The sequence below is a fragment of the Lynx rufus genome, unplaced genomic scaffold (genome assembly GCF_022079265.1).
Source record: "Lynx rufus isolate CCGP_SWC_20201006 ecotype Redwood Valley unplaced genomic scaffold, mLynRuf1.p SCAF_2, whole genome shotgun sequence".
NCBI classification, from domain to species: domain Eukaryota; kingdom Metazoa; phylum Chordata; class Mammalia; order Carnivora; family Felidae; genus Lynx; species Lynx rufus.
The window spans coordinates 199,139,918-199,161,747 of record NW_025814834.1 but is presented as its reverse complement, the minus strand read 5'-3'; the positions used below and the strand labels follow the sequence as shown (position 1 = coordinate 199,161,747).

Below are 21,830 nucleotides of genomic sequence, written 5' to 3'. Positions count from 1 at the left end.
CAAGAGGAACTTGTACAGTTGTGAATGTATTTGAATACAGCTGTTCTGAGATTCAAAACCTTTCTTACGTCTGATTTCAATAGGGGCGCCCGCCTGCGTGGCTCAGTCGGTTGAGCCGACTCTTGATTTGGGCTCAGGTCACGATCCCAGGGTCATGGGATGGAGCCCCAGACGGGGCTCCGAGCTGAGTGGGGAGCCTGCTTAACATACTCTCTCGCTTGCTGGCTTGCTCTCTCTCTCCCTGCCCTCCCCCAATCGTGCTTTCTAAATAAAGTAAGTAAGTAAGTAAGTAAGGCGCCTGGGTGGCTTGGTCAGCTAAGTGTCCGACTCTTAATTTTGGCTCCGTTCATGATCTCACGGTTCATGGGTTAGAGCCCACGCTGCATCAGGCTCTGTACTGACAGTGCGGAGCCTACTTGGGATTCTCTCTCTCCCTCTCTCTCTCTCTCAAAAATAAATAAATTTTAAAAATAAATAAATAATTCAAAATCTGTTTAAAAATAAATAAAAGTTTGTTTTCAAGAAGCACTTCTCATTCCAAGGACTTTTGACTTTGGAAAAAATAACATGCTTTTCATTTCCCATTTTCCCCTACTTTGTCTCATAGCCCTTCTGCATTAAAAAAAAAAAAAAAAAAAAAAAAAGTACTAACTTCTGCAAAATTCGATGGGCTTAGATATATAAAGCTTACCGAAAACTAGTAGCAGTCAGATATTCGAGTCAACTAAAATAATGACATTCACCATTCAAATCTGATCGGAGTTAAAGAAGCTATAATCTATTGAATTATAAAATAAAACAAAGTGACGATGAGTATCTGTTATTTCAAATGCAAAAGCAACCCCTCTGGAGGTATCATCTACAGTATTGGCTAAAACAGACTGACTGGCTCACCAACCCACTGGCATAAACACCAGGAGTTGCCAAACCTTCATTTAAGCCACATCTAAATCCAACACCAAAAATTTAAAACCAACCATTGTATGAAAAGTGAATTACTGCTTACCCCATAAAAAACTTGGAAATAAAATTGTTCTTTGACAGGAAAAAAAAAAAAGGAACAGATCACAGCAGAGGTTTACAAAATTTACTTTAAAGAAAGATTAGGCAATAAGAGGATTAAAAGATTTGACAATTCTAAAGGAAGATAACTGGAATTAGGAATTGGTCCAACAAAAGCAAAAGAGACCCAGGGAGTCAGATGTAGGCAGTATTACCCAGGTGGCAAATTTAGGGAGAGGGCATATGATGCACAGTCTATCCTCATAAAAGCAATGAGTGCATCAAGCTAGATAGCAGCCTGATTACAGTAGCCACTAAAAACATCTAAGTAACTTCCCTGGCTCAGACTCTTGCTGAGCAAGCAAACTTCATATGAGAACTTGGCTCCCTCCTGTAGCCAGGCATGCTGATCACTGAACACAATTATCCTGCCCACTTGAGAGTTATTATTTCTCCTTATAAATTAGTAAACTGTATTTTGGTTTTCATATAGAAGTCTCTTGTGGTTCTGGTTAGTATAGGTCAATCCCATAATCCAATCACCTCTGAATTAGTGATCAAAATCCCTTTCAAGATCTACTAACTGAGAACCAGGACTTGGGAGGTCCCAGCATCCTCCCCAGCCAACAACAGACTTTGTACTCTTCCCTGTATCATCCCATTAAATGGGATTCCTAGTTGCCCCAAACCCCTCAATATGTGAGTTCTCAAATCTTTGAGGGAAAAAAAAAAAAAAAAAAAAAAAAAAAAACACTGTTTATCCCAGTTTGAACCACAGGTTTATAAAAGAAAAGACACAGAAAGTAAAGAAATCAGTAAGCATACTCATGAGGCTTCTGGAGAACAAAAGAGAAACCAAGCACTGGTTTACAAGCAACGTTAGCCATTCGGAAAATCTCTGAATTTTGTTTGGAAACACCTTTTTTCTTTTACCATCTAGCAAAAGAGACAATACACAAAGCCACACTTGCACAATCAATCACAACATTAGCCCCCACTAAGAGCCCTGTAAACAGAGGTGGAGACAATAAAGTGCTGATAATATCAAGCACCTCCAGCCTTCTTATTTTAAGCAATAATACAGTAGTAAAGCCTGCATGGGTGCTCTGAAGTCACTTTTAAAAACCGACTTGCTTCTGAATCCCAACTCTGTGAATTTAACCCCTCTCGGCCTCAGGTTTCTCACCTATAAAATGAACTATCGCGAACATTAAATGAGATCTGTGCAAAAAAGTAGTACAATGCTGAACTCTGAGCAAGCACTCAAAAAATCAGCTGCCACTATGACTGAAGAACAAAGTGGTAACCAACAGACCTCACACTACGAATGGCTAGCCAAATGAAATGCTCCTGGGGTACTCAACTAGCAGGTGTGAGCCCAGCATCACCCAGCCCGTGTGTGTGTAAATTCCATAAAATTAAGAGCCCTAACAAACCACCACAAGAAGAGCCATCATTACATCTTTGCAGAAACTAAGAGGCATGATCATTGTTAAGGACTGGGTACGTGTGACCACACCACCACGAACATTTGCACAGGGAAGTATCAGTGAGGTTTTCTGATGGTCTCAATACTCAATGCACACTCCAACAGGCACTCTGTTCTCAAAAGGAATAAAATATCAGGTAACTGCTTACAGGACTCAACACTGTCTGCCTCTCAGAGCAGAAATTAGGCTTCTTAAGGAGGAGCATTCACAGGGCGCACGCTACAGCCCTACAGGCATGCTCAGGTTTGATCATGTTATCTGGCAATGCAAACTTCCAACACAAGCTGAATTTCATCACTGGAATGTAACCAGTGCAGGAGTCAAATACCTGATGTTTTAAACAGGTGGTAAGGTACAGGACGCCGCCCCCAATTTTTTAATCTCTTAGTACATATTCCCATTACATTCTCATGGCGTTAAAAGAATTCGACATCAACTCAGAGAAAGGACCGCTCAGAACTGACTAAAATAAAGAAGTATAATTGGTAACCACTGACAGTCACAGGTTCTAGGCAGAGTTCTGATGTGTGAACATCATATAATTTTCAGAAAGCCCTTCTCAAAATCTTAATGCCCTACCTTACCCATGCCCTTCGGACCATACAGGGTTGTAGCCATACCAAGGAAGACAGTACATCAAGTGCTTTCATAGTAAATACTATGAACTACACTCAGAAGTCATTTAAAAAGCTTTAACAAGAAACAGTTTAAATATAAAATTACATGTCAATATACTTTACTTTTTTTTTTTTTTTAAGGGTATATCCATTCATTCACTGTTAGGATAATTCTTTCGGAAAGGGTAAAGAAAATATATATACATCAAGAGTCATGTTCATTCCTGAGAATACATCTCAACAACAACGAAAGACTGGAATTCAAAACAAAAAAAACACCTCTACATTCAAAGTACAAGACCAAAACAATCAGGAGCAAGGTAGCTGTGCTACCACAATGGAAGCTCACCCAAAACAGCCATAAAGACTCTAGGTAATGTTTACAAAATTAAAAGTAAAAGACAAAACTGCACAGGTAAAGACCCCTTCTCCTGGCGCACCCTTCCCTTCTGGATCAAGACTGGAAAGAAAAATAAAAACTGAAATCGGTGCTTGCTGGGGTGGTGACATTATGAATGACTTACTACAAAATCAACGTTTATGATGCTTTAGAACTGATTTTCTAACAAACAGAAATTGAGATTACAGGGGTATGGAATTCACTACAAACAAGGCATTTTCTTTTAAGCATACACACTTCACTTCAACATAATCTCACAGTAACAAAAGTTAGTGGCAACTTTAAGGAGTGCCCACACTGTATGTTTCAAGTATTTTTAAGCAAGCACATAACATCTAATCCACTTTGAAACCTGTACCCTAAATAAGGAATGTCGAATGAGTTCAATGGTGTTAGCACAGCCAGTTACTCTTTTCAATACACAATAAGTATAACGAAGGTGGTGTTTTCCTCTTCATTTTCCCTTCCAGTTTAAGCAGTAGGACCTTCTCAATTCACGCCTCCTGTTGGTCTAGCTACTAATTAAGGAAGTGTCCTCCATTCTCTTTAACCTGTTGTTCAATACTTACACGTAAAGATCACTTTTCAGTGCTAAAACGTTTCTGACTGCTTCATTTCATTCAGATCACAAAAAAACTAAGCATCAACATCTGCTATAATTTTTTCACATCTCTCTACCAGGCAGATTCGAAACCTGGCACCTAGTAATTACTGCCTAAAACTGTCCATCTATGCGTCGAGATGCTTACCACTGAAAACTGATCTCCACATGAACGGTCTCTTAAGTAAGTATCTCTTTTGGTTGAAATCCAATGTACTCCTTTTAAAAAAGGGGAATTTTTTGCATAATTATAATCCTGCAGTATATAAAATTAACAGGTTTTTTGAAAAATATTTTCCAGCTATTAAGCACTTTTCATAAGTAATGTCAATAGTTCCAATGAATGTCCTTTAGAAACTCTTCTGCCCCTAAAGAAATGACGCAAGCCACTGAGGCCTGGCCAATGAGCGAAAATTTGCTCTCTCCCACATCTGGAAAACCGCTACTGCTCTTCTGGCTACTGAAAAATTTCAAAGCTTTCAGCATCTGAAGTACTGATGTCAAAAAGTAAAGTATTACTTGACTAGGCCCTGAAATGCACAGCCTGTAGAAGCCACTACTGGAAACAGAAGTAGTGAAAGACACTCTTCACCCTAAAAAAGAAAAACCTATCAGGAATCAAAGTGATACAGCTACCAGGCCTTCATTTTAAGGTAAGCACACTTACGGTGTGCTTCAGACTGTTGAACTTCACAACCTCCTACAGATGAAGAAAGGAGCACTAACCTGTGACAGGACTGGTCAGGACTCCCGTACGGGAGAGCGAGAAGACAGTGGAAAGGACTCTCGAACAAGAGCAAAGACAGAAAGGAAAGCACAGGGCAGGTGCCCACCAAGAAGAAAGGCATCTGGCCAGCGACAGAGGGAAGCAGTAAGGACTAGGCCAACTAGCCCAACTAGTCCAGCGACCAGTGACACTCTAAGCCAACAGGCAGTAACAGGAAGGAACGTCATAAAAATTAAGTTCAGAAAATTAATCTGACATTCCTCCATAAAATGGGGGAAGGGGAAGGGGAAGTTAAATGGACGTCAGGAGGCAATAATTAGGCACGAAAGGGTAAGAGAGGGGACCTGTGGAAATCGGGCAAGGAAGATACAAACTGCCATGCAGATGCTTCTCTCGGCTTTCAAAGCATTAAAAAAATAATAATAACAACAACCAACAAACAAAAAACCTATGTAATTTCAAAAGTGAGGATTCATAGCCCATTATGACAAGCAAGAATGAAGTCACTAAGTATACATAAGCCAGTCTATCACTGAAATTCTTTTAAGGAGAAGTCTATTCTGTAGAGTCGTGCAACAGAACCCAAGTATGTACCAATACGGCGTTCCAAGTTTAAGTTCACAAGTCCAATGGGTAAAGTTTTCAGGTTGTCCTGAAGATCCATGGTTGGTTGCTTCCTAGGGAACAGTATGAACAAAAAGACGAATCAAGCAGACAGAAGAATTTGGTAGCTCTTAAATTTTAGGACAACCACGAGTTAGTCAGAAGTGCATTCAGTTCTTCAGCTGATGGCTGCCAAACTCCACAGTGTGCACTCTTCAAAGGAGCACAGCGGTTCCTTACCACACAAAGAGCACAATCACTGTTAACTTCATTCGTGAAATGAAAGAATACTTTCATAAAAAAATTCAGAGATACTGTTAGCACATCAATCTCCATGTTCTTTTGTGATAAATTACCCTGGGGCAAGCTCCACACTAATCCTTTCTCCACTGCACCCTCCCCACCTCCCAAATCCATTGAAAGTAAATTCTTTACACCTTCCCCCTTCAAATTATTGGAACAGAACCAAATGAAACTTCTTTTCCCTGCTATCTTCATAAAACTTGATAGACAGTAAACTGTGTTCAGAAAATGAAGAAATGTCCAAGGTGAACTAGGCTTTTCTGCAGGATAAAGGAACGGCATGTAAGGAAACAGGATTATATTACCTAGGTCAAACAAGGTCATTTGTTTTTGCACATGTATAAGCTACATGGTTTGTCCTATAACATAATCATATACATGTTACACTAGGTCTAGACTTAATAATTATCTAGGTGATTTCCTGCAGTAATACCCAAGAGCCCAATGTGCAAAAGATAAGCCTCCAGATCACATAGGAAACCTGTTAAGTTCATGAATAAAACCATGAAAACATCTAGTTTGCTTCATGACCTACCCACCTCATATCCCCAAAGCAGGAAACAGCTCAACTAAGAGAAGAGAAAGAGTCCTTTGCCTCAAGATGGGAGCAAATACTTAAACCCACCCACATGCCCAGTCAGCCTCAGGGCATTTTTAATTATTAAATTGACAAGACAAAGATCTCAGTGTGCCAGATATGGACAAGTTCCCTTTTTCATGCACTCCAGGAGATGAAAATTTCATAGATATGGCTATTATGTATACCAGGAAGACCAATACGGAAAATAAATTCTTTCCTCTACATGCTTTGCTATAATGAGAATCACAGAATGCATTAATTAATCAAGAAACAATGGATTAACTCTGGTTAATTCTGGTTCCTCATCAGTAAAGTAACAGTAAAGAAGAGAGAATTACACACAATATTAATACACACTCGAACAAGAAATATAACAAAAGTAATTCCTGTTTTCTAAATACAATTATGTCTGGTTGTGTATATGTAATGAGGGTATTTCCACGCCCCCGCAGATAACCCAGAGAAAGTGTCCCATTGATCGAGTTACAACTATATTAAACAAAAGACCCTTTATAATAAACCCCTTATATCGGATTCAACTTGGATGATAATAGCGTTGCTGATTTACTATTCATCTTATGTACTACTCTTTGCAAAATAATCAAATAGTTTGAAAATGTAAAAATATGCAGAGAAGGATGAATGAATAGAGGCTTTTTTAGTTCTGGCAGTTCCTCATCCTCCCCCCTTCACAACCCCACATCCCTTAGGATAGAAAAGTAATCTGAATAAAGAATACAGGCAATAAATATTTACGGAATTGAACTAAGGTCCCGTGCGGGGAGGACAGTATCAACTTCTGGATAAAAGAGAAAATAAAGAGGAAGCCATGCTTAGGAAAAAAATATTTATTTTGTAAGATTCATTCAACACAGCATATGGGCAGATGTTATTTACAAAGTATGTTATTAAGCTGAAGCCCCTGCCCTGAACAAACTTATGTGCGGGGAAACAGAAAACATTTACACAAATCACTACATATGAAATAAATCAGAGCCATAAGAATGACACAAATAACTTACTACTTGAATTCCTCTCCATAGATTCTGGTTGGTAAGAGCAAGAAAAGTTTTATAAAGAGGAGCTGATAAGTGAAGTTAACTAACAGACTCTGGACATGAAGAAACGAACAGCAGAAAAACCCAATAAGATCTGGATTGACAGAGATGTGTATTCAAATAGCTGGTTCATGATCATGTTAACCTCTCAAGTCCCTTTTTGCCTGGTCTATAAAAGGGCATCACAATATTGTAGGACCACTGTGAAGACTGTAACGTATACAAAGTAGTTGGCATAGTACCTGGAAAATTATATACGGTAATGTGCTGCAGCTATTATTATTATTCCTGAGCCTACTGAAATAGAACTTATTTGGCATTCAAATCCACATCTTAATACTCATCACCTTAGCTGGAATCACTTGGCCTTAGGACTCATTTTCCTCATGTAAAAAAAAATGGTATTAATATCTCCCAAAAATCTATTCAGAGATTCACATAAGCAATGAAATCAATGCCAAAGTATCTTGAAAAGTGTTAATGCATTACTGTAGCGATTTAGTTGGCCTGCCCTCAAATAAAGCACAGTGATGTGGATGAAAAGAATGAAAACATTTCAACCAATGGAGGATAAAGGGGGAGAAATTTAACAAACACAGACTAAGCAGTATGTGGATAAGCTACATCCTGCTGCAAAGGATATACAGTGGTAGGTCTATCTATTCTTCCCAATAGAGGAGAAAAGGCAGATATTGGAACGAGTGAGGTTCCCAACAGGTCTCAAAGTGGTGGGACAGAATTGAGAACCAGGTTCCAAATGTCAGATGCACCCACATTCTCAAGGTTAGAAGACCCCTTTTTCTTTTTCTTTTTTTTAACATAAAATTTATTGTCAAATTGGTTTCCATACAACACCCAGTGCTCATCCCAACAGGTGCCCTCCTCAATACAGAAGACCCCTTTTTCTATCTTGTTCTTCAAAATGCCCAATCCCAAAACTATTACGAGATCTCAGGAACTTCCCCCAAACAATACCTTAAAGAGGTCGCTTACTTCATCTCTAACCCATAGTCACTAACCTAATACAGGAAAGTCATGAACTAAGATCTCATACCTCCAGGTCACTTGGTCTGGCTAACAATGTATGTTTTCTCTTAAGGAAACATTCTAATAGCAAGATGCCAAAAATGCCCAACAACCAAATGGTATTAAGACAAGGCTAAAGGAACTAGGCAGTTTTACCATTCCTGTCTGTACTCAAAAGCTGTATTTTGGGGGAAAAGGGATTCACTGTATTATTTGGTCAGATGTTTTTATATTAATACACCAAAGACTTTATTAATTCGTCTTCCTTCTGCAAGAAAGGGTGCATGATTTTGCTGGCACACAATATATCTCCTGTCTAAATTCTGTCAATTTTGGAGTCAACCGAGTTACTCTTATGGGACTCAAATTGCAAGAAACTGCCAGTGTTAGGTAGCCATTCTTGGGCTGTGAATCCTAAAAGTACTTTTAGCTACTCAAAAAAAAGCCTCCAGTTCTATGAGCCATTCTGTTTGCCATGATGGAAAGATGTAGAAAAGAATTTAACAGACTTGGTATCCACATCAGGCTTCCACTTGCCTTGATTTCAGAATTGCCACCCATGAGCCCTTAGGAACAGATACGTCAACGCCTTAGACAACTGCAGACTGGTGGATGAGTCACTTAGAAAACCCAATGAAAAGTTACAGAACCTCTACATCACAAGGGGGAAGTCACTCTAAAAAGACATCTTTTAGATGCCCTCTGGCATATCCTAGAAAAAGGAGAACTATCCCTCTTTTCTATCTTTTTAAAGATATAGAAATAAGGGCAAACTCCAAAATCTTAGACTTGAAAGGGTCCTGGGAAACCAGTCCAACATCTTTGTCTTACAGACGAAAAAAAGCCAAAGTCCGAAGAAGATGAACGTCTGAGCCAAGGCTGGACTGTGGCTTCAGGGTTCTGGTCTAGAGCGTGCTCTATCCCACCAAGTTACACCTTTCTTTGGGTGAACTGTTCTTTAGCTCTCCAAATCACTACCAAATTCCTCCCTTTACTAGCCATTTTGCTATTTTACACTTACAGATAGAATTCCTACATAATGTCCAATAAGAATCTGCAGCTATATTTTAGGGGTGCCTGAGTGGCTCAGTCACTTAAGCGACTTCGCTTCGGATCAGGTCATGATCTCACGGCTCATGAGTTCAAGTCCCATATCGGGCTCTGTGCTAACAGTGCAGACCTGCTTTGGATTCTGTCTCCCTCTCTCTGCCCCTCCCCAGCTTGTGTGCTCGCTCGCTCTCTCTCTCTCTCGCGCGCTCTCCTTCAAAAATAAACATTTAAAAACATTTTTAAGAAAAAAAAAAAGATTGGGGCGCCTGGGTGGCTCAGTCGGTTGGGCGTCCGACTTCGGCCCAGGTCATGATCTCACGGTTCATGGGTTCGAGGCCTGCGTCGGGCTCTGTGCTGACAGCTCAGAGCCTGGAGCCTGCTTTGAATTCTGTGTCTCCCTCTGGCTCTGCCCCTTCCCTACTCACACTCTGTCACTCTCTGTCTCTCAAAAATAAACATTGAAAAAAAAAAAAAAAGAATCTACAGCTGTATTTTAACCCTAGCTCACCTTATTCTACTTCCAAGGAACATGACAGGATTCTCATTAGGACTCCACACACACGAGCACCTCCCAGATCTGCTTCCTCAGGTTTACAAACTTGTCTATGCTTCAGCTTTCTAAAACAAAGATGAAGGGCCACGTATCTAAATACATCCCATTTATTCCAGAAATAATCACTACTATCTCAATGTCCCTGAAAATGATCAAGTTTTCTGCACATAAAACAGTAAGGAATCTTAAACAGAAAAAAAGTCCTCAGTTTTTAGAAAACCAATTATGCAAAAAAAACAAGGTGCCTTTTCTATCAACAGCTCTCCCCTTGGCAAATCCATCCTTTTTGAAGACACAAAAAGTAGGAACACTGCTGTCCTCTTACAGGTGAAGCAAGTAAATTATACAAAATCAGAAACCAAACCAATGTAGAAACCAAGCCCAGTTACCCAAGGTTAGTGAGCCTTTCCTCAGTACTACAAAGATCTACTCCTGAATACTCAACTAACCGCCTAATCTTCTCATGTGTAAATTTAAGAAGCTGCTCCAATATACGCCTTTCAACTTTTCAGGACTATACCTTTAAGTTGAATGGAAATGACCAGCAAGGAGAGTAGATGACATATTTGAAAATAATTTGTGGCCTAACCCTAAGACATTTATTTTACTATCATCCTTTTAATGTTGATTTTCTAGAATAAGAGGTAGGTAAAGCACTTGTATTGTGATCCTTCAGCTAAGAACAACGGTACCTCGGACAGCCAAGAAGGTCTGAGGTGATGGTTCAAGTAGCCACTTCTTAACAAGAGTTCTAAGAAATGCTCTACATTTTGCAGAGCCTAGTGTTGGCTTTGACGGAAAAAATGTTAACAAGAGCCAAAAGCATTAACTTTACTAGAGCTCAATTACTCTTAATGGAACCAATTCTCTTTCCATTCTAACGATTCATAACGTTCTTAACAGAAGGAACTAGGACTCATTTTCGTTTACCAAAACGAGGTATCTATCGTTTACTGTAATGAGGACTCACACAAGTGCAAGCGCGTGCGCACACACACACACACAAATACACACAAAATAAGTGAAACAAAAATACACTGTGCCTGGCTGAAAAATCAAAGCAATTTACTTGAAATTTTAGCGTATATAGGGGTAAAGACTACATTTATACACAGCCCCTCTCTTTCATTGCTTAAAGGGAAGGAAATTTAATGAGGTTAAACTAATTAGAAGCTGTAGCTTTATTTTATAATAAAAGCTTATTAATTCTTCGTTTCTCTTTTGCCAACTTCCCTTGTAACACTGCAGAAAACATTCTCCCATCATGCACCTATCCAGACCCCAACTAAATAAACCAGAAAACAATTCCCAAGTCTTACACTCTTCCATTATAGTAATCACAAACTGTCCGAGCGATACCGACCACTCCCTTCTCTCTAAACCCGAAACATATATAGGCAATACTGGGCCTTCTTTCTGTTGTCAAGTGTACTCTCTGCTTCCTCAAGTAGCTAAAGAGCTCCTTGGGTACAGAAACCTCATTCTCTATACTTAGTCTGTCCACACCGTGCCTAGCCAGTGGGTTATGCTTTCAAAAACCAGGGGCACCTGGCTGGTAGAGCTTACAACTCTTGATCTTGGAGTCATGAGTTTGAGCTCCACGTTGAGGGCAGAGTCTACTTTTAAAAAACTACCTCAGTATCTATATTTTGGGAGGAACATATATTAAGCATTTTTTTTAATCCTTCCCCAAAATATCAATTTTTATACAGCTTACTAAAATGAGACTTTCATTTACTCTAAGGGAACATGCTTTGAAGAGGAAGCCAGGTCAGAATCCCAGTTTCATCACTTACTAGATATGTGGCCCTGGGCAAATTAATTCATCTCTCTCAGCCTCTTTCTTTATCTGGATAAGAGATCCGTCCTGATAGAGTTACTGATGAGACAAACTCCTTAGCACCTGTGTAATACATTGTCAGCAAATGGTAGTTATTATTACTCTCTGAATACGTAATGAGGAAAGAAGAAGAGTGACAGCCCATAACTGCTGGGGTACATTTTGGGCATCTACATATGCCCACAACCAGGTGTGAGTATACAGATACCAAAAAAATACTATTTCCTAACACAAATAAGAAAGGTGAGGTTTGGAAGCCTTGGGTAGGGGGAAAGGTATTTTTGGAAGGAAAAAACTATACAAAAAATATTTTTGTCAGGGTGTCTGGGTGGCTGCTGGTTGAGCATCTGACTCTTGATTGTGGCTCAGGTCATGAACTCATGGGGTTCATGAGTACAAGCCCCACATCAGGTTCTGCACTGACAGTGTGGAACCTGCTTGAAATTCTCTCTCTCTCTCCTCTCTCTCTCTCTCTCAAAATAAAAAAGTGTGTGCATTTGTGTGTCTGTGTGTGTGTGTGTGTGTGTGTAGTTTTGTCATCATTTAAATAAAATTCACTTTCTATTCGATTCTGTTCACTATTTCTTCAATTAAACAGACTTTAAGCCTTTAGAGATTATATAGTGTACACAACAGCAAAAGGCATTATTTTATTTTGTATAATTAATTTTAAGAACTGGCACTGATGTCTGGTAGAGTGGACCAGGCTAAAATCACAGGAGTGGGGAACAAGAGAAACACGGTTTTCCCATCTACACTTAATATCTGATTCATCTGTTTAACTTTCTGTTCAAATTTTGCTCCAAAAGCTGAGAAAAATCTCTTCCCCATTAACCATAGAGGATTTATTAATGTGCACTGTTTTAATATTAGGCAGGCACGGGAGACATAATGCCACCTATCTAACTTCTCGTAAAGCTCTAGGAGAAAAACCCATGAACAGGCCCAAAACCCATGAACCCAAGATGATAGGACACTGGAACTCTGATCACAGGATGACAAGGAAAAGTTGGAAACGAAATCTCAAAACACAGGAAGCAAGACCCTCAGAACCAAAACACCAGAAGAGTTTAACTAATGCCTAACCACAACGGCAGTCAGTGAATATTTGCTATACATCAGGAGAAGGATTACCTTAATCCTGAACCCTCAGAACCCAGCACAGTGCCTGGATCAAAGGATATTTGCTAAATCAAAGAACAAGTGTGTTTAATGAATGATATAAAAGAGAATCCAGAATACAGCTATTTTCCCTCCTTTAAAACATTAAAACAGATGTGGGAGCTTTTAAATATTAGATATGCAAAAAGTAAAACAGAAGGAAAAAACCTAAGGTTAAGCTCCAGAACAAGAGAACCACAAGCAAATGCCCCCAGCTTGAGAACCTGTTACACCTTTGGCTCTTAATCCAAACTATATGTTCTACCTTATCACCAATACATTCTAATTGTCAACCACAAGAATGGCCAGAAGTCAGCTGTGCTTTATACTCCCATTTCTTCTAGAATTAACGGCAACCCTCCCTATCGATGTGCAGATGACAGGAATTTGTTTTTGCAAATTTTAAACATTATAAACAAACCAAACTTCTTGTTCCTAAATTCTATATATTCTGACTGACACCTCTACCCTCTGGAATCATTTCACCAGAAATCTAACAACTTCCTCTCCACAATGGAGCGCCAAACAACCTCCTCAACCTACTCTAAAAACAGGTTATCAACATGTTCTGATCAGCAGCCAATCTAAGACCCCCTTCCGCTGCAAAAAGAACCTAGCAAGTGGAAAATGAGGCAAAAGTAAGGATATGTGATGCATATAAAATTATCTTGTGAAACTTTAAAGCCTCGACTTACAACTGACTGGCTAATATAACCATCAATAATTTGTGCTCATGTTTTGGTTGCTTTGTTTTATTTTTAAGACATTAGGCTAAGGCTAACGTTCTTCTTATAATGAAATCATTTTGGCAAAATTCGGCAATATCCCATTCCTATCATGAGGATGGCAACAAGGAAAAGCAAGCACATACTTCTGGAGACTAGATTCGGACACATTTGATGAAAGACAACTCCAAACTTCCCTTAAAAACAGGCCCACTTTTCTGACACACCAGTTCACTTACCTCTCCCATCGCTCTTCCCTCCAGAGCAAGTGCTTGAAAATCATGATTCAGTTCATCCATAGAACGCACCTATCATTCAAAATAGAGAAGGAAAAAGTTTCGAGTTAGCATCGTGAATTGTACGCTCACATTAAACACAACGGTTTACCTTCAGATACTGACAAAGACATAACAAGAAGCAAGTGACTGAAATTAAACATTCACTTACCTTCAATCAGCAGGGTTCAGAGCCAATGACCCCTGTTTTCTCCCCTCCCATTCCTTTTTTTTCCACAACATGAAAAATACATAATCCAGAAAAAGCATATTCCATCAAATGAGCATTATGTTAGCTATTTTTCATATATTTTAAATGTATAAGACCAACATGCTGAAGGGCAACGACCTGTGATTATGTGACCTGAACATGGCTCTGGACTCAAAAGCCACAGTGCTTGCCCCCAACTGTGACAAGCAAGTAGAAACAAGGGGACTCATTTGACCCAGGGACTCATAAACCTCAGGGAAAGGCACTGCAAACTATATAGTGGGGTGTCCGAACATTTCTCCATGTTGGAAGATCTCCGCAGAGGGGCTCTTGGGATCTCAACTCCAGGAGGAAAAACCAGCACTCATCACAAGAATCCCTTCAAACCTCACCTATCATTAAACTACTGCCCACATCGGAACAATCTTTTCAGGCTTCAATGAACTCCTATCTAAGGTCATTTCTACAAGATAAGGTTAAGATCAAGGAAGAAGCGTGCGATCGTTTATTCGAAACAGTAACCCAAAAAACCTTGTGTTGTCTAATATCCTGTAGGTCCTCTCAGTTATGAGCAGCAAGCCACCTCTGCTGCCTGAGGCGAGAGGACCGTCCCTTGTTTATTCACAAGGAAGGCTCTTCGACCGCTGGAGAAAGACAGCAGAGGGCCTGAAGCAGGACTCTCACAAACCCCTCATCTGACCATCACTACCTCCCAATGTAGGAGTACAATCGCCAGCAGTGGGTACACACAAAGGTCAGGCTGAGGTCAGGCAGGCAGAGGGAAGAGTACGAAGAACACGGGCCAGAATACGGCTAGGAGAACCAACCCAAGGATTTTATTAACAGGGCTGCCTGTTTATCACCCAGCAATCTTAACTTGACTGAACTGACACCACATAAAAATATAGCTACACCGCTGTTCTGAGTCACATACCTTCAAAACCCAGAGCTGATATACACTACAAAATGACAATGTGCCACTAAGACAAAGCAGCTTTGGGATGCGTGCTAAAAATGGAAATTTATAAAATTCAAAATGAAGCTAAAATTCAGCCCAATGAGAACAAAGAGACATAGATAGAGACCAAGCTTTTGACTGTGGTTAAAATACTTTCAAAGGTCCTGGAAACAAGCTGTGAACACATTACAAAGTGTTTCCATTATTTAGGTAAACACACTGAGTAAGCTTCTAAGCTATAGGTAGTAAAGATAAAGGCCGGGCCGTGGGGGGAGGAGAGAATGAGGACAAGATGCTAACTGGAAAACTACAAATGTCAGATGAAATCATTTTGAACCTTCAGGCCAGAGTGAACACTTACAAAGCATGTAAATCAAATGCATAAAGCTCTATATCTAGCTCTTTCTGTGGAATCCGATCATACATTTAACTAGAGCTAGGCATTTCTTGAAAATCCAATCTACAAATAGTTTTAACCAAGAATGCTGGAAATCCTATTTATATTTCCCAAGGAGGGAAATATAAAGAGAGTAGTAAGGCAAGGTACAGAACATGAAGTACACATATTTATGTCATCGTCACAACAACGTCACAGCGATTATTTCCATTTAAAAGATGAGAACACCGAACCTCTGAGAAATGCCCTTCCCAACTGTTGTTAAGAGGGCAGAGCCCTTAAATGGCACTGCCAGGATTTAAATCCGGGGCTTCCAACTCAAAATGCAACGTCCTTCCTATGTGACCACGCTGCCTCCAAGACAGCCACAGGAAGTTTCGCCCCCTCAGATAACAGTGCCTTCTGTTTCTGCCTGGGCTTTGAGGAGTGTGCTTTCTTGGCGTGTTTGCCTTTGCTTTCCACTGTCTCCTCCCCCGCACCTTCAAAGCCAGCCCACCCTGCCCTTGGAGCCATTTCCATTCCCTTCTATATGATCTATCTTCCCATCCATCACTCACTCACTCACTCACTCATTCATTCTCTCTCTCTCTCTCTCCCCTCCCCCCCCCCCTTTTCCCTCTTTCCCTCTCTCTCTGTTCTTATTTGCTAGCTCTCTCAGGTCTTCTCTCTCCCTCCCTTCAGTTCCCTCTTCACCTCCTCCAGCCCTCCCTCTTTCCGGGTGTCTCCCTCTGTCCCTCCCCCTCCCACCCAGAGGATGAACCACTCTTCCTCCTACCTCTGCGCACTACCCTCCTAATTCCTGTGGGTCGTTCTCCTCACACAGGTGAGAAGGAGCCTCACTTTCCACAGTTTGCCATGCTAGTCCAGAAACTCCATTATAAACCATTTGCCCACAGGTGACTAGACCAGACAAATCAAATCATTCTCACAAAAAAAAACGTTTTTAACTAGTCAGGAACGTACTGTTTATAGTAGAAGCTATACCTGGTATGGTCATCGACACCAGGCAGACTCTCCACACAAATTCTTCCTAGGAAACAAAACTAATGATCAGAAGAAGATGCTCGGGAATCAAGAGAAATCAAAGAATGAAGAAATATTTTAGGCAGGTAACAAAGAAGCTCCTTCTATCATAAGAGAGAAGAGCTGGCTGCAAATTATAATCAGAGTAAATCCTCCCATCAGGACAGAACAGTCTTTTCCAGTCCTGGTGCTCTACTGCTTTCTCTAGGTTTGAGTGCCAGGTTAGTGTTAATTTCTAGCACGACTTACTAATTTCTTCTCCATTTTTGCTAAACGTCTAGAAGACGTCCTTCCTTTCACTAACTGCTCTTACCTATCTCCTTTGGTTTCACAAATCTATTTCCTGTTTTCCGTCTTTGGGCTACTTGCCAGTAACATGGAACTTTCTCATAACCATCCAGGACTTGCTCTACCACTGCCCCTCCCCATGAAGGCATCTGCCAGTCCCTTTACTGAAGACTCGAGCAAGAGAAGCACTTTAGTGCCTGACCTACGTCTATGTTCCTCTCTTCATCCCACCACAAATACCATCCATACACAGGTCCTATGCTTCTGAGTTTCCCTTCCATTTCCCAGTTCCCAGAACTTTCTTCCGTAAACTCAACACCTATCTCTCCTTCCAGCAGGGATCCTGTCCTAACTAGATCCTGTTGCCTAACTTGGCAAACTAAGTTGCATGTTTTACCGCACAGAAGTTATAAAATAAAAACAAATAGACCCAGAATTACAGATCACACTTGGAAAATTAAAAATTAAGCAAAAGTATCACTTTACAAATCTTTTAACATAATCAAATTCTCTTTAAGATAATCACATGGAAAGGGTGCCTGCCCTTTCCATCACCCCTTGAGAAACCCTACTTACCATACCCAACGGTCCATACACTTATCAGAATCATCAATGAATGATACACATGTCACTACTGCCTCATCTGTAAAACTGAGGTAACACCAACTCTTACAAGTTTGTTGTAATAGTTAAATGAGACAAAATGGCCAATACTTAGGAGGCACTTATTCAACTGTACCCACCTCACAGGTTATTCTGTTTCAAGTAACTGAAATGTCTCCTTCACCCATTCATCCCTTCTTTCCCCACCGCCCCCCCACCCCCAGGGTTAAGATTTTGGCCATTCCTTGTTGGGAGGGTGGGGTGGGTGTCTCTCCAGTTCAGCATTTCCATAATCAACGTATTAAAAGTACCTAGATCATGCAAACATCTAAATTACTTTCTAAAACTTAGCATCTCAAAGTACATCCATCTCTCTGTCTCAATTCCCAGCTAAATCATCAATTCAAAGAAACTTCAACACTCACTCTCCATCCTCATCCATTCAGAAACTTCCAAAAGGGAAACAAAAAAACAAAAAAACAACACCATCGCTGGCTCAACCTCATGTTCTTTCAGTTCTCATTTTTTAAAACACTCAGTAAAACCACTTTATAAAATTCCTTCATTCCTGAACTTCCCATGCCACTATGGTCTCCTGATTCTCCTCCTACCTCACTATTCAGATGTTTGCCAACCAACATTGCCAACCAACATTGTAGTCAAAGGGGGGAAAAAAAGAACAAACTCAGGCACAAAGACATCCAAATGTAAACAGTTCGTGATCCAAATATTTAATCAATTACAATTAATCCATTTTTCAAGCAGGTGTTATTGAACATTATACCTCAAAGAATGGAACGAAGCAAATAATCACGGGAGACCACACAGTCCGGAATAAAAGCCCTAAGAAAGAAACAAGTTTTGACAGCGCTGTGGTCAGGTTCTTGGCCCGACTCTGCTAGCATTCCTCTTAACTGCCCAGTGTGTCTTTACAAAGAATGTCCCTCTACTTGAGCCAGCTTGACCAGTTCTCCATTGCTTGTACAGAAGAACCAAACTCGGACACAAAGATATCACTGACTTGGTATTTATTAAATCACACTGGAAGTCTTTATTTTTTTTTTAACGTTTATTTATTTTGAGAGAGACAGACACAGCACGAGCGGGGGGGGGGGGCGAGGGATGGGGGGCAGAGGGAGAGAGGGAGAGAGAGAATCCCAAGCAGGCTCCACACTGTCAACACAGAGCCCAATGGGGGGCTCAGTCTCTTGAACCGTAAGATCATGACTTCAGCCAAAATCAAGAGTCGGATGCTTAACCAACTGAGCCACCCAGGCACCCTAATATAGTATTTTAAAAAAGAGTAACTCAGAGCTATATGGTGCACTTAGAAAAATAAAATTCAACAAATCAATACTTTCTGAATATTCTCTGTAATGGACATGTTTCAAGACACCTGCTTAGAAAGGACAAGTTCATGATTCCTATCATCTCTGGCCACAAGCACCTACTGCAAAAGTATTCCCCTAAATGGCCAAATCCCTGGTACCTGGTAAGAAATGATAAACTGACCTAATCAGGTTCTTCTCTTACCATGTGAGCCTGACGGGTATGGAGAGATAAAATGAAGGTTCCTAAAGATCTGGCAGTTGGGGCTATCATTTTTGATTCAAGTATCAGCTGGTGAATAAGCAGAAGACAAGCAACGTAGAGAAAGAAATGTGCTGGAAACAGAAAGCCACCTAGTGCCAAGGGGGCCCACGTTTACATTTCTACTCAGGGGTGGTCAGAGAGAATCCCTGGCATTCTTTCATTAAAGCCCTGAATTTTTGCTAGTTAAAACATATTTCTACACCTTGAGACTAAAATTGCCTTTACTAGAATATGTGCTTCCTCAACCACTGAATCTAAGTTGTCAGAGGAGCTTTTCTCCTCCACAACTACCTTTGTTCTCCTGGAGGATTTTCTGCACAGGCAAGCCTAGATCACGTTAGCTCTGTTTCACTAGCACAGATCCAGAACAATATAAGCAGGGGAGCTGGTGCCAAGAACCATTACAGGAAGGAGACACCAGTGAGAAAAAGCCAAGCAAAAGCCAGAGAAACTTGAGCAGTGCCTGGCTGTCTCAGATGGCAGAGCATGAGACTCTGGATCTCGGGGCTGGTCTGTTTGAGCCCCGTGCTGGGCGTAGAGATTAGTTAAAAAAATAAAACCCTAAAAAAAAAAAAAAAAGGCAGGAGAAACTTGAGCGATAAAATATGGAAAGGGAACATGAGAATTAACTACTAAGTCTGTTCTACAGCAGCTCTTGTACCACTACGTATCAGTATCATAAACAATAACAGATACTTACTAAGCCTTACTTTGTGCCAGACCCTGTCCTATAAATACTTTGTATGTTTTAACAATCATAATTTGAAAATGCAGGTACTCTTTTTTTTTAATATTTTTTTCAACGTTTATTTATTTTTGGGACAGAGAGAGACAGAGCATGAACGGGCAAGGGGCAGAGAGAGAGGGAGACACAGAATCGGAAACAGGCTCCAGGCTCTGAGCCATCAGCCCAGAGCCCGACGCGGGGCTCGAACTCCCGGACTGTGAGATCGTGACCTGGCTGAAGTCGGACGCTTAACCGACTGCGCCACCCAGGCGCCCCGAAAATGCAGGTACTCTTACAAAAGCACCCACTTTGTAAGAAAAGCAAAAACTGATTACGGTCCTCAAATAAAATTTAAATAAATCAGCATCCTTCTTGGCGGGGAGGGGATGGGTGGCATTGACAAAAAAAAAAAAACCACTCTTTCGGCCTAAGTGGCTGCAAACCCTACTACGTGATCTTACTCATGAAGGTTTCCATTCTTTTTCACTGTCAGTGACAACACTAAACACCAGAATTTGCTGAGTTTCAAGACACTGTACTACAAAAATAGATATTATTCCACTTTATACACAAGGAAACCAAGGTTTAGTGAAGTAATTTGTGCAAAGTCATATAGCAGATAGAGTGGAATTCAAATTTAAGTCTCTACCCTTTACTACCTTCTCTGTTCTCGTCAAAGTCACACAAAAGCACACCTGGGTTCAACAGTTGTTCCAGCAACTAATTACTACGCTATTTTGATACTGTCTTCTATAATACACAATGAGGAAAATGAAGTCACCACAGCCAGGATTAGACTGAACGTCCACTTCATGAATTTTTATTTTTTTAATGTTTATTTATTTTTGAGAGAGAGAGAGAGAGAGAGAGAGAGAGAGAGAGAGAGAGAGAGCAAGCGTGAATGGGGAAGGGGGCAGAAAGAGAGGGAGACACAGAATCCAAAGCAGGCTCCAGGCTCTGAGCTGTCAGCACAGAGCCTGACGTGGGGCTCAAATTCACAGAACCTGAGCTGAAGTCAGATGCTTAACCGACTGAGCCACCCAGGCACCCCCATCCACTTCTTTATTATCTATCATTAAACACTGCTACTACTTTTACTAATTAAGGTAAATATATTAGAATTACAGATTTCCTAATATGCTGGTGGCATTCTGCTAGGATGATTAACAGACCCACATAATAAACTACTATAAGTTACCAAAACTGTTTTGCTACCAGACTACCAGAATATATACACCTCATGTAAATGTCAGCACTTCCTAAACATAAAAGAAAATAATTTTGAAAGTAAAAGGAATTAATACACATTTTCAAAATCATTTAATGATACTAGTGACCTTTAAACACAAAAAACCTCACAACTGCTGGTTCTGCCAGTCTTTTTCTTAATTTCACCAATCATGTTCAAGCTGAAATCAATAATGAAGGCAAGGCCATTTTAACTGCAAAAAGAAATGGTTTAATTGTTATGGAAGAGCCTAATAAAAAGTGTAAAACTTAAGACAGTGATCGGGGCACCTGGGTGACTCAGTTGGTAGAGCAGCAACTCTTGGTCTGAGTTCAAGCCCCTCACTGGATGTAGAGATTACTTAAAAATAAATCACCTTGGCGCCTGGGTGGCTCAGTTGGTTAAGCGGCCGACTTCGGCTCAGGTCATGATCTCACGGTCCGTGAGTTCGAGCCCCACGTCGGGCTCTGTGCTGACAGCTCAGAGCCTGAAGCCTGTTTCAGATTCTGCGTCTCCCTCTCTCTGACCCTCCCCTGTTCATGCTCTGTCTCTCCCTGTCTCAAAAATAAATAAAACGTTAAAAAAAATTTAAAAAAAATAATAAAATAAAATAAAACACCTTAAAAACTTAAGATAATGATCGTCTCTCTTCTTGTCTGGAAACTACTATCTGTAGCCAGAGAGCTGACTGGCATATTGCTAACCACCAAAAAAACCCAAAATTCACAAACATAAAAGAGACTCCTATACCACTATAGAGATTACATTTACATTAAAAAAAATGTTTATTT

At 40.4% G+C, this 21,830-nt stretch overlaps 1 protein-coding gene across 11 annotated transcripts in view; it reads right to left on the bottom strand.

The window, feature by feature from the left end:
* Positions 1–21,830, bottom strand: part of PUM1 (pumilio RNA binding family member 1) — a 133,654-nt gene that overhangs the window by 78,271 nt on the left and 33,553 nt on the right. For all 11 annotated transcript variants that reach the window (XM_047086016.1, XM_047086017.1, XM_047086011.1 and 8 more), the window contains exon 3: positions 13,976–14,044. In XM_047086016.1, the coding sequence (XP_046941972.1) occupies positions 13,976–14,044 (69 nt within the window). The remainder of the gene's footprint in view (positions 1–13,975; positions 14,045–21,830) is intronic.